Below are 14,054 nucleotides of genomic sequence, written 5' to 3'. Positions count from 1 at the left end.
AATGCTGAAGACGCAACCTGAAGTACTCTTCCGATCTGTGGAGCTCCCTACCCAATCTGCATCTGTGAAGCCCTCAAGTCTCACTCCATCAAACTATTTTTACCATAACCCATAATCTATTGTGCCTTTGATATACCTCAAGACATGCTTGGTAGAAACTTGTTAATTTTAATAGGGAAATGTTAGAACAATTTTCTTATACATTTAACAACTTCAGATAATCATCATTAGCATTAGGTTTTGTAAAATTTTTTGTCATGAAACAATAATAAGAAAGTTCATTCATAAACATGATAGAGTAATAGAAAATCACAGTAGAAACACTAAGAAACCATGAGACAAGAGACACAGAAACTAGGCCTGAGGCCAGGGCAAAACCCACAAGGGGAAAACCCATAAATTCTTCCTTATGCGAGATAGAGAGAGAGTTCAAGATACATCAATACATTAGAGACATCATCAAGTCAATAGCCAAACCAATACCCAAGAATGAGATGAATGCCAAGCCAAATCCCATAACCCTCCACTTTTTTGGCCTCCTTATCTTCTCCTGAAATTCGCTAGATCAAAGTTTCACAAGGCAAATTCAATATTCCAAAATGAGGAGGAAAGGCTCCTTTATGTAGACTTTTGTGGGGGTCGAATGGGTGCCTCCTAGGGCCCAGCCGACCTAAGACAATTTGAGGCCGACTTGTAAGTTTTGGAGGGAGAAATTTAAATTATAAATTTTACAATTCCTTCCTTTTATTTTCGTTGATGGATATGCCGACCATGGCTACAATTTTCATCACTCTTTCTTAGCCATGGAGATATTTTCATTCTCTTTCATCATAAGGAAAGCAGATAGCATCACTCTGTCTTAGCTATGGAGGTATTCTTTCGGCTGCTCCATAAATCTCATCTCGGCTGAATAGTGATGTCTCAAACCACAATGGATGATAGGGGAGATCAATTTACCACAACCAAGTCCATGGCAATCACATTTGATCTTGGTAAAGATCACACACACCCTATTGGTCTCGAGGTCAAGCTCCATGGCCTAAAAAAGTATGTCATAGTTCTCATCTCAGATGTAAATGTCTCAACATAAGGAAAAGTTGATAGCTACATCATCATCTCATCTCGGAAGAATGATCCACAATGATAATATGGGAGATCGATTTACCACAACCAAGTACATGGCAGTCATAAATGACCTTGGTAAAGATCACACGCACCCTATATGCCCATTGATTGACCCTCACCCAACTTGATCCTTAGCGATCAAGTGGTAGAACACCCGCATCCAATACTTAGGGAGATCAATTTACCTTAACCAAGTCCATGGTAGGCGTGTTTGACTTTGGTAAAGATTACACACACCTAAGTCTCCTCACCCACTAGCCAAATGGGTGGCAATCTCGGCAAGCTTAACTAAGTCCATGGCCATTGGTCAATAAAGACACGAAGGTGACTTGTGGGTAGGATGCATATTGGGGCATGTAGTCAACCAAGTCCATGACTCGAAGGAGTACCCTCACACCCAGGAGCCTTGCTGCTCACCCCCCCTCACCAAGTCCATGGCTAGTCGAGAGACTGGGGGGAGCATATGCTTAGTGTTCTCGATCAGTAGTGTTCCGTCTCAAGTAGGGAAACATTCTCCTACACTCCAAGTTGCTTTTTAAAGAATAAGAACTTTGTTTTCGGCAACGACTTGGTGAGAATGTCAGCAATCTGCTCATATGTCGAGATGTGTTGGAGCCTCATTGCTCCTCCTTGTACCATATCTTTGATATAGTGGTACTTGATCTCAATGTGTTTCAATCTGTCATGAAACACTGGATTCTCTGAAAATCTGATCCTGCTTTGACAGTCACAGTATATGAAGATCAAATCTAGCACATGATCAAACAACTCTGCAAGGAGCTTCCGCAATCACACTACTTCACAACTAGCCATACTACTGCAATATACTCTGCCTCGATTGTACTGAGAGCAATAGATCTCTGCTTCCTGCTCATCTAGGAAATCATGGCAGGTCCTAGGCTAAAGCAACACCCTTATGTGTAATACTCTTAGCTCAATCACATAATAATCAACAAATGACTCAACAACAGAAAAGGTATCCACGAAAAGCTTCTGCACTTTATCAAATATTCCAACAGACAACAACATCCAGCGATTCATTCAACTTTAGCTGGAGCTTCTCATAGAAGCAAACAATCCAACAGATAACAAGTGGCTTCTCACATAAGCAAATATCATCACCCTGCTTGAAAACAGAAAAGTGTGCCATAGTCGAATTCGTCAGACAATAAAAGGCTTCTTACAGAAGCAAACATCAGAAACCAACTTCACAAATCTGCTACATTTCTAGCTTCAATTGTGTTACAAGCAACAGGGTCATCAATGTCATTTCGACCAATACAACATCTAGAATTCATCAAGTCCAGTTAGTAGTTTCATGCATCGGGTGGTTCAACAAGCCAATCAAAGAATCAACAACAGAGTCTCGCAACTTCTTCAAATTTTTCATCCAGCAAGTGTCCATGGACACAGTCCATTATGCCTCAACCTCAGAAATTTCATCGGGCTCATGCCATATTTTCAATCTTTCAATTCTTCAATCAACTTCCTCTTACATTGGACAAAGAGGATCTTAGACCTTATTAGAAACATATCATCACAGGCTCATTTTCAACACAATCAGATCAACATAAAAAACTTGTAGCCATCTTCATCATGGATGTCACATAGATCAAAACTTGCTTCAACCAAGCTGATCTTGTCTTGCTCCCTCTGAGTCCAAAGGCTCATCCAATCACAAGTATTTTGTTCTTCCATCCTTCTTAATTTGCTGCCACAACCTTGGCCGTATTCATTGTGCACCTGCAATCCTCACTAGAAGGCCATGGAAGAACAAATGCAACCAAGCAAGATATACAAGACAAGAGACTCATAACGACACATCATCAGGGACTCTATATCATCATCAACAGGGAGGCCACATCAACATCATCATCATCAAAGAGTCAACCATCAATTTGTCCACATCGTTAATGAGTTGACCTCATTCACATCATCAAGTAGTTGACCTCGACCATCAAGAAGTCCACATTATTAATGAGTCCATATATCATCATCAAAAAGTTGACCTTGTTCGTATCATTATCACAGAGCCTACATCATTATCATCGACCTTGTCAACATCAACATCAAGGAGCTAGGGTTTCTCCTTATAATAGAAGCAATCTAGGGTTTGTCCATAAACTATAGCTGCATATATGACTTTCAAATGGGCAAAGTTTTAGCAACAATAATATTCTATCCTCAGTTAGCTAAAACAATATGTCGGTAGCAACACTATCATCTGCAACATTAGCCTCAACAACTACACAGGGCATCAATTATATATATATGTTACTCATAACCCTAATAGGCATCCATTATACTTGGTGAATGCAATCAAGTGCAACTTTTCTAGGTCATTTGAACTCATCGGAAATATATGACAATAATTCAATATATATATATATAGATATGTATATGTCATATTTTACTCATAACCCTAACAAGCATCTACTATACTTGGTGAATGAAATCAAGTGCAACTTTGCTAGGTTATCAGAACTCATCATAAATATATGACAATAATTCAAAACTTGATCTGCCATATAGTACTTCTTTTGTTCCTCAGGGCAATGACCTACACATCAACAAACACTTATGCACAGGTATTAGATCAGCCAAACAATTTACATATTTACTACTGACAAACCATAATCACATGGCTAGGATTTATCGAAATATTACTAGAAAATTTGAGTATATGGGCTAGGGTTAGAACAAAACCCTAACAATCCTCAAAGCTTACAAGTTTCCAAAGCTTACAAGTTTCCAAAGCATCAAAACATCTACAACATTAAAAGTCACTGCATACTATTGGGGGCAATGAACCTTGTTACTACACAATCTAGCTGGGCCCTAAGGAAGGGAAACTGAAAGGACAACTACCAGATAAGTGACAACAATGGGACAATGACCCACTGTCACCTTAGTCAAGGTCCCCTGCTCTTTACGCACTTTCACTGATGGGAGGAGTCCCAGTAAAGAGGGAATCACTTGGAATGAATAGATTGTTGATTTAGGTGTGAAGTGATTCCACTAAGCCTATTTAAGGAGAGACACAATAATAGTTCGATGCTTCAAAGAAGCTAAAGGCTCTCCAAGAAAGACCTAGGAGGATATCAAGACTTGGGGCTTGATATTTGCAGTGATAATAGGTATACCTAAGGTCAAGACCCCAAGTGATGGGATAGGACCTCTAAAAGAAGCTTGATGTAATGTTTTAAAACTTTCAAGAGACTCTTTGGTTCCTTTGAGAGACCTAGGAAAGACTTGCACTAGACCTAGGGTTTTATGAATAATTGTGGGAAGAAATACTTCCAAGGTACTCACTAGGTCAAGGCAAGGGAGGAGAAAAGGTTTCTTATGATTTATTCCAACGAATACCATGCTCATACAACCCTCAAAGAAGTCTCCAAGGTGAGGGAGAAAGACCTAGGTTTTCCCTTATAGAGTAGCACCTAGGGAAAGAGATTTTATGGATGAAACTTGGGTGAATACCCACCAAACTTGGAGCATAGGTAGCCTAGACCGCGAGATTGAGGTTTGGACCCTCAAATTCCTGAAAAATCACCTCCCTAAAATTTCTTTGCAAGCCCTAGATTTTTGCCCTACATTTAGGGGACCGAAATTTAGGAGGAGAAAATATGGAACAAAAGAGAAGTTGATCACCAAACTTCTTAGACTAGTGCCTAGTCCTTTGGGCTATGGAGTATAAGATGATCCAAAATTGGCCAAAACCATCCTTAAGGAGGCTAAAGATTTATGCCCTAGCAACCAACCTTTAACATTTACCTACTCAAGATTAATGGATTTTCATGGAAGTAAGACAAAATCTCATCCACTAAGAACAATCATCATTTATCATGCAATGAGTAACATATGCAATTACCAACCAAATAGCTTTCTAAAATGATATTCAACAAATTAGGGCATAAGAGCATTAACTAGTTGCAACAATTCCATACATTAGACATTATTCCAAGAAAAATATTCAACAAGAAGCACTTACAAGATGACAATATGATATATCTAACCACAAATCATGAAGTAGCTCCAAAGAAGATTGAAAATTTCAGCTCCAAATGTCAAAAAGCATCAAAGAATCTCCATTAGTCTCTGAAGAAAAACTGCGAGTTCCTTTTACAAGAGAAGAATCCAAGTGATGATGACGAGTTCTCACAAATGAGACTCTTTTCTATTTATATGAGTCTCTCTAAATCAAATTAGCCTAATTATCCCCCAAAATTATAAAACAATGTGCTAGAAACAAGCCTTGGTTACAAGCCGTCCAAGTAGCTATCACAAGTTATGAAAAATCCATACATAAGTAAGCCAAATTGATGATGTAATGATGAAGGGCTGTTGGAGGGCCACGTTGAGTCCCCTAAGTGCCATGATGAGAGAGAGGGCTCCAAGAAAGATGAATTAGGGGATGGCCCCTAATTTTCCATGTAAGTCATCATGTGGTGCCCCAGTGTGGGTTTGGGGCACATCTGTTGGTCTCATGGGTCTGCAAATGAAAGAAAAGCCTGTACAATGCTCCAAATGACGACTATGATGATGGGGCATGCCCTCCCATGCCTCAAGGGTGAGACAAACCTCCTTTGGGCCTTGGATCAACTGCCCAAATGATTTTGATGATATATAGGTATTTGTTGTAGCATTGCTATTTTTGGATGCTAGAGGCCATCTAGAGCCTATTTGATGATGTATTTTGGGTTCAGGGATGGATTGCATTCAATGCTATTTTGGTTATGTGCACCCTTACATGCTATATAAATGAGAACTTTTGCTTATTTGTGTATAATGGTTACGATTCATATGGATGCACATGTATATATATGTTTTTCTCTAAAATTTGAATATTTTATGTGTTTTTGGTCAAATGATTTTTTGGCCCAGTTTTTTTACCAGTTCCCGGTTCACAAGGTTTTTCGGTTCGATCACCGTTTCAGTTCTGATAACATTGTTTCTCACAAGCTAATATAATGTCCCGACTATCTTTTGCATTTTATAGTATTCTTTTCTTTTGTTTCTTGCTTGTGACTATGATATGCTTTTAACCTTTTTTTAGTTGCATCAACCTCTAGGGCAACATTTCTAGGTTCGACCCAAACATTTGGACAAGGGGAGGGGGTGTACCAACCATAGTTTTAAAATTCGACTGATTCGAAACAGAAACGGCCGAGTTGATCTGTTTCATTGCCCAGAAATGTGACTTGGTGGAGGAAACCGTATTGACTCGGTCGGAGTCATAACAGCGGCCCGTAACCCCCCAAAAAATGCAATTTTTCATATTTTCTTAAAAAAATTTAATTGTTAGCTGAGTGTTGGGGACTCCAAGGTGTTTTCTAAATTAGTTAAATGCTATTTGGGGTCCATTCTCCTCCCCTAGTATTGATATGCTATTCAAATTTCATGGTAATGTTAAATTCTTAAAATAAAAGTGACATTCTCCTTAATCTTCATTTTCATCCTTTTACTTAAATTTTTAACATTACCATGAAATGACTCAGGATGTTTGAGAGTGGTTCCGGCCTCATTGGATTTCATATGGAGAAAGTAGAATTTTAGATTTCATTCAAAATCTAGCAGACTTTTCAGTTTTTTCAGGATTTCAGGATTGGAAGATTGCAATGTTTCCATTGAATTTTGTCATGTATTAGGGTATGGAACTCATATTTAATCAAGAGCACCAATCCCTCTCTGTACCTTGATGTTAGTGACATTGGTTGTCGAACTCCTCTGGGATTCGCTCCCAAACCAGGAGCTTCTGAAAATGTCACTCCTGCTCCTGTTTTTGCTCTCGCTCCCCACTTTCGCTCTCGCTCCCAAGTAACACTGAGCCAGATGATGTTGGCAACTCTAGCAGTAGCCAGTAGTACTGGTCACAGACTTTTGTTGTAGAGGCCATTTATAGCCTCCTTGGTTATGTGTTTTTGTTTGATCTATATATCATCATCGTGTATGTATTGGACAGTGCACTGGGTGCCATTTTGATATAATGGATATATTCATGAGCCTACTTTGATCATTTGTTGTCTTCTATCTATATTCTAATGCTGTGCGTTTGGAAACATGAATGAGAATCTTTAAAATTATGTGTTTTTATAAAAAATAAATATTTAATGTATTTTTTGCAACGACCGAGTCATTGAGATCGAGTTGGCCGAGTCGATACCGAGTCGGAGTCGACCCTCAGCCGAATCGGAGTCGGAGTCGGAGTTTTAAAACATTGGTACCAATGCCTTGCGGACCCTGTGGTCATGTGGACCTAGAGAGGGAAAATGATGAAATAGGGCTTTTAATGTGCGGAGAGGAGAGAAAAATGTAAAATGGGAAAACGAAACTGCACTACCAAAATCAGGGTTTCCCAAGTAATGCCCTTCTTGAAGCTATAAGCTAATAGGGGAGATCCCATGGGACTAGGATTGAGGATTAACCCCCCATTTAAGGTAAGGGAACAAAATTATAGTCAAAACCCTTCCTTCTTCCAAGTCACTCAATAATCCATGCCCAAAGTGCCCAAGGAAAAACAAGCATAAGCACCAGATTGCACAATAAAAACATACCTTTAGGATTGGATTGCCCACCTTCAAACATATGCTCTTGATAGATGGGTGAGGGGACATATGACTAGCTTAGGGAGCAGAGATCGAGTGGCACAATACATCGGCTACACTGGTGGTTGTCAAGGGCTGCTGGCTGCTGGTTGAAGACAAATCTAGGAGAAGAATTCTCCTAATGGGTCACCCACTTTTGGTGGGTAACAAAGCTCATTCTCATTGCATCCATCCAAAGAGAAATTGCCCTAGGACATTCCTATTTACCTCCTTACCAATACCATATATCATTTCAGTCTTCCAAAACCTAGGATTCTCAAGACATTTCAAATTCATCAGTAATAAATTTGATCAAACTTTAGGATCTTTATCATGTCTTGATATCCTCGAGATTGATTCCAATGTCCAGGGCTAGCAACATTAGTCTATGCAGAGAATTCTATCATATATATAGGGCAACATACATAGATTTGGCAGACCCTAAAGTAGCGATTAGACTTGCAACAAAACCACCCATTATTGATTGATTTTAAGACTTCAATGCAACTTATCAGGAGCTCTGACATATTGATGACTTTCTTAGCTGGCGGAGAAAAAACTCAATTTCATCATCTAGGGTTTTGTCTACAAATCCCATGACCATACTTATTCAAATTTCAGTTAGGAAATCCTTCAAAAAATCGGAGGCCTTACTTATTTTGCTAATTCCTATGACTTTGATGAGGTTCCAAAAGTAACATTGCATAGATGAGGTAGACATTCACAGTCTAGTCTTCAATTAAGAGAAACAACAACTTTTAGATAAAAGAGTTAGTAATACATACCAGAAAGACAGGTCAACTCCTTTTGTAATGAATGCTGTGATGCTTCATTAACTCATATATTTACAGAGATAGATTCTTAGTGACTCAGACAATGTAATTCATCCCTTTTAAGTAGTACAGGGAAGAGCTCATATTTATTGGGATGATCTCAGACTTATTAGCCTTCAGATGACAATATTTACATATGCACAGAGAATAATGATATGGAACATGCCTCGCTTTTGCTCTTATTCTCAGAGATTACTAGAAATTCACGTCATAGATTTCATATGAATGATGCCACAGGATTCGCACAAGTAGTGCCATCATGCATACTTTTGATTCTTCAAGATTGGATCTTTTGAAAATCAGATAAGGGATCACAAACGAGGATCAATACTCTTTAGTCCTGTCACTATTTCGCAAATTAGAGAGACGATACTTACAAGAAAAAGGTTCGTATCCACATAGACATAATCTTGCGCTTCCACAAAGATTAGACTTGGTCGATATTTGGATCTTTGACTTCAGCATTTAGATATAATCCCACAGAGATGCTTGCTTGAATGCATTATTACAAGACTTGAATTGAGGTAGCTGGCATAAAGGAGACAAAGACTTCGCAAATTTTACAGAACTTGAGTTAAGACAAACTTCACGGACTTAAATGTGATAGATTCTCGGCCTTGCATTGTTCCATATAACGATTCACATACACTTTAGTGCAATTATCCTCAGAAGGCTCCACAAGTGGCTTGTACAACTATAAAGAGTTAACGCTATATATCTTAACGATGGAGGCTTGCACAATTACAGAGGATTGGATTTCTCAAAGGAGAATATAGATAGTGAAGATTGGATCATAGAAAGACAATTTCCAGAGGTCCACAATTTTATCTCAGAGGGTAGTCATCAGTTTCCATTCACAGGCTTGCATATTAGCATAAAAAATCGCATTCATGTTACAGAGATTAGTCCACAAAAAATAAATGCCTTGCTATCCGTTAGGATAACTCGGCCTGGTCACAGAGACAATTCACAGAGGCTCGAAATCTGCCCTTTGAATAGAATTACACTTCGGTCAAGTCGCAGAGAACATGGACATTCAAAATTTTCCCAATCTTATAGAATATATAAAATATCATAGAATTCACATGTCATAGAGGGTTAGCATCAAGGATGTTATAGAGCATGTCATAGAGCTTGCATAGAGAATTAGTACCTTAGGAAGTAAGCTCAATTTCCACTGGGAGACTTGGATCAAACCTTTGTTTTCAAATGCCATTGCAGATTGGACCTTGTTTTCAAATGCCATTGCAGACTCAACCTTCTTTGTTTCAAATGCCATTGCAGACTCAACCTTCTTTGTTTCAAATGCCATTGCAGATTGGACCTTGTTTTCAAGTGCCATTGCAGACTCGACCTTCTTTGCTTGATTCATTTGCCATAAATTAGTCCTGCTCTTCAATGACCCCTAGCTCTCATGCCATGTTAATTTTAATAGGGTAATGTTAGAACAATTTTCTTATACATTTAACAACTCCAAATAATCATCATTAGCATCAGGTTTTGTAACAGTTTTCATCATGAAGCAGTAATAAGAAAATTCATTCATAAGCATGACAGAGCAGTAGAAACTCCAAGAAACCATGAGACAAGAGACACAGAAATTAAGCCCGAGGCCAGGGCAAAACCCACAAGGGGAAAGCCCGAAAATTCTTCCTTATGCGAGAAAGAGAGAGAGTTCAAGATACATCAGTACATTAGAGACATCATCAAGTCAATAGCCAAACCAATACCCAAGAATGAGAGAAATGCCAAGCCAAATCCCATAGCCCTCCTTCACTTTTTCGGCCTCCTTATCTCCTCTTGAAATTCGTTGGATCAATAATTCTAAGAAAAAATGGAACAAATGATATTGAAACCAAAGGGAAGAATAAAGAATAAAGGCATCACTATTTTCAAAACTTTTGGAAATAAACACACTTTTGTGAATATTAATCTCACAAAACAATTAGATCTTTTTATGTAGTCTATGAAAAATCCCATTGTTATGTTTGTTGGTGATCAACAAATCAAAGGAATAAGTTGGTGCTCTGAAGTTTACATATAAATATGAAGCCTAGAATTACAAACTAAATGTTGTGCTCTACCACTTGATCAGATTGACATGGTGTTAGAAACAAAATGATAATGCAAATAAAAACCTATGCCACAAATTTCCCAAAACAATTTATGAAATTCAAATGAAAGTATTCAAGCACAAGCCCATAATCAAAATGACTCCAAAATGAAAAACAAAATCACCCAAGATTGTTAGAGGACAAAACATTTCCAAAAAAGAATGATATTTTATGTAGTATTAAAAAACAAAAAATAAAGACACATAATTTATAATATATATGCCTATACAAAAAAAATTAAGATGTTGATATAATTATGAGAAGTTACATTACATCAAATATCGCCTTGACACGTATAAAATGCTAAGGATACTAATTAATGTAATCATCCTGTTATTCATATATTATACATTTATATGTTAATTATATATTATACATTTAAACTTATTTTTTATCTAATTTTTTAAATCAAATATTCTTAAGCTATTTTGCTTCTTGTCCCTGCTCCCATCTATTGTTCAGAAACATTACATAAATATAAACACAGAGTAATAACAACAACTTTTTATTGAACCAACAAGCCAACATTTATTGCAATAAAAATAATTATATATATATATATATATATATATATATATATTTAAAAAAATATATTCAATGAAACATTATGTGCTTGAAGATGTGCCCTACACAACCACGAAAAAAATCATAATCATAGAACTTTATTTTTCATAAAAAAGATCACAATCATTTCATTCTTTTTAGAAAAGACTCATTCAAATTCTGTTAGAAAAATCTGTAGCAAAATTGCAATCTTTATATTCCTTTGAAAAAATAGAAAACTTATTCATTCCCTTGAAAAAATAGAAAACTTAAGTTCAACAAAGAAATAAAAAATATTTGTCCACATCTGCCAAACAAGGAAAAGACATTTCAAGTTCTGTTAGAAAAATCTGTAGCACAATTGCAATCTTTATATTCCTTTGAAAAAATAGAAAACTTATTCATTCCCTTGAAAAAATAGAAAGCTCGAGTTCAACAAAGAAATAAGAAATATTTGTCCACATCTGCCAAACAAGGAAAGGATATTTGTGGTGAGATCACACTGTTTATTCTTTTTGAAAAATACTCAAATTTGCCAATTCTTCATAAACACATTGAAAATTGGTAAATACAAAATCCATTCAATTCAAACAGTGCAAACAGAAACACAAAAACATCATTAAAAAATTTAAATGTATAAATTGTAAAACTTAATTAAGTACATAGATATATACAAAGAATCAATGCCATTTGAAAGTCATATATCCCTGAACCATTAGTTGTAAGTTTCCCTCTTATCTACAATCTGAAAACAAGACTCTACCCAAAGCTACTCTAAAAGAATTTTTCAATTCCAAAAAAAGCATTCACACACTTGAAATAAGTCTATTACCCATCATTATTGTTGTCCGCCTAGTGAGAGATGAGTTAGTAGAAGTTATACAACCAAAACACTACAAATATGATTTCTCTATTTAATTTTTCAACATTTTTCAGAATTTAATTCATGAAAAAATAAGGATAAGAATTTATAATGATTTTCCTATAAAACAGAGAATCTGCGCAGTATAATATAAAACAAGCCATATCCATACTTCCACAAAATGGCAGAGGAAAATATAAAACAAGCCATATCCATACTTCCACAAAATGGCAGAGGAAAATGTTCAGAATTTAATTCATGAAAAAATAAGGATAAGAATTTATAATGATTTTCCTTATTTGCCAGAGGCCCAGAACAGAACAGAAACAACATATTCGTTATATACTACACAGCAACAATCAAACTTCTGAAGCCCCTCCAACTTCACATGGGTTCTCCACATTTATCTTTTCTGGAACAGTAGGAACATCCTTTTGTTTGGTTTCATCATGAAGTTCAATCTGTGGAAAAGAATTGCCTGAAAAGAGAATCTAATGGATCAGTGGCATCAACAAATCTAAATAGCACAATGGAGAGAAGGAAACTAACAATGTTACAAATTACATAGGGATAACTAAGGAGAATGCAAATAATTTGTTTTCTATCTACAACAACTCACAATCTTGGGTGCGAATTGATCGGATTGCTTCATATGCAGCGTTTCTTGCGGCCTCCTTCTTATTGTTTGAAGGAGCTCCGGTGTACGACTCCCCGTTAATCTCTACAGTTGCCGTAAAAGTTGGGCAGTGTGCAATTCCTTCCTTTGTAAATTGATACGTAGGAAGTGGAATGTTCTTTTTTACAGCAAACTCGTTGAGCACGTTCTTGAGTAGTTTTGTCTCCTGCTTGGTCATCAAAAATAAGACAAACAGATTTACAATCCTCCAACATATTCAAACTCATTAGGTTTGGTAACGAATGAACAAACTCTTTACCAGATTGACAAAGGTCTCGAGTGTTCGAGGATACATGCTAAGACTTGTTCACCACTTGACCTCTGATCAAATGGAACTCATCACATCTAGCTCATTATGACATGTTGTGGCCCATAAATATGGATTTTCAGTTATCATTGTGGCACATGCATAAAATAAGGATATTAAGATATCATTGTGGCACATGCTGTGCCGAAGGAGTACCGAGCAGTATGATATATAACAAGAAGCCATCTCCATGCTCCAGCCTCCCACAGGATGGCAGAGGAAAATGTTCAGTTATCATTCCGGGAAATGCATAAATAAGGATGTAGATATCTTTATGGTACATACTGTGCCGAAAGAGTACTGAGCAGTATAATATAAAACAAGCCATATCCATACTTCCACAAAATGGCAGAGGAAAATGTTCAGAATTTAATTCATGAAAAAATAAGGATCGGAATTTATAATGATTTTCGTTATACAATAGAAGGAAATCGCATATGCAAATCTTACTTTAAACTGGATATGCAAATCTTCAACCGCTACCTGAGCGGCGGCGTTCTCTGCTTCCTTCTTATATTTAAATCCAGGGGGCGAATCATATCGTGCGCCGTTCACTGTCACACTGCATTTGAACTCAGGAAGATGGTCTTGGCCTTCATTTACGGTGGTGTAAACTGGCAAAAGCAAAGAATTCTTCTGGGCGTACTCTAGTAACATGTTTTTGAACATTTCCGCAGCAGGGCAAAGGGATCGAAATGCAGACAAAAAGGAGAAAAGAGTGTGGAACAGAGAAGCTGAGTGGTCTGTGTGTATTTTAACAGGGCGTGGATTGGTGGGGCTAATGGTTGGGAAGGGGCACGAACGCTAGTGAGGGTCCCGGGGTAGTTCGTGCTGGAATGAGGAGGTTATTCTTTACAAGCAGCAGGCCGTTCTTATAAGCTGGATCATATGGATAAAAAATATGAGGTGCTTTTCATTTGGAATCGACCTGTAATTTTTTTCAGAACCGTCCTGCGCATAATCTCATAATTAAAGCACACCCGTAGCCTGCGTTTCTATATTTGTTTGCC

The 14,054-nt window shown here is 37.2% G+C and overlaps 1 protein-coding gene across 1 annotated transcript; it reads right to left on the bottom strand.

The window, feature by feature from the left end:
* Positions 1-12,420: 12,420 nt before the first annotated feature.
* Positions 12,421-13,713, bottom strand: LOC149221818 (double-stranded RNA-binding protein 6-like). The gene is made up of 3 exons (XM_089387481.1): positions 13,495-13,713; positions 12,681-12,903; positions 12,421-12,539 (listed from the first exon to the last, which is right to left on the bottom strand). Exons 1-3 carry the CDS (start codon positions 13,711-13,713, stop codon positions 12,421-12,423), a joined length of 561 nt encoding a protein of 186 aa, XP_089243607.1.
* Positions 13,714-14,054: the final 341 nt, after the last annotated feature.

Source organism: Pinus tabuliformis, chromosome Q (genome assembly GCF_031772625.1).
Source record: "Pinus tabuliformis cultivar Carrire ecotype Pingquan chromosome Q, CPIR1, whole genome shotgun sequence".
In the NCBI taxonomy this organism is placed as follows: Eukaryota; Viridiplantae; Streptophyta; class Pinopsida; order Pinales; family Pinaceae; genus Pinus; species Pinus tabuliformis.
This window is presented reverse-complemented; position numbering and strand designations above follow the sequence as displayed.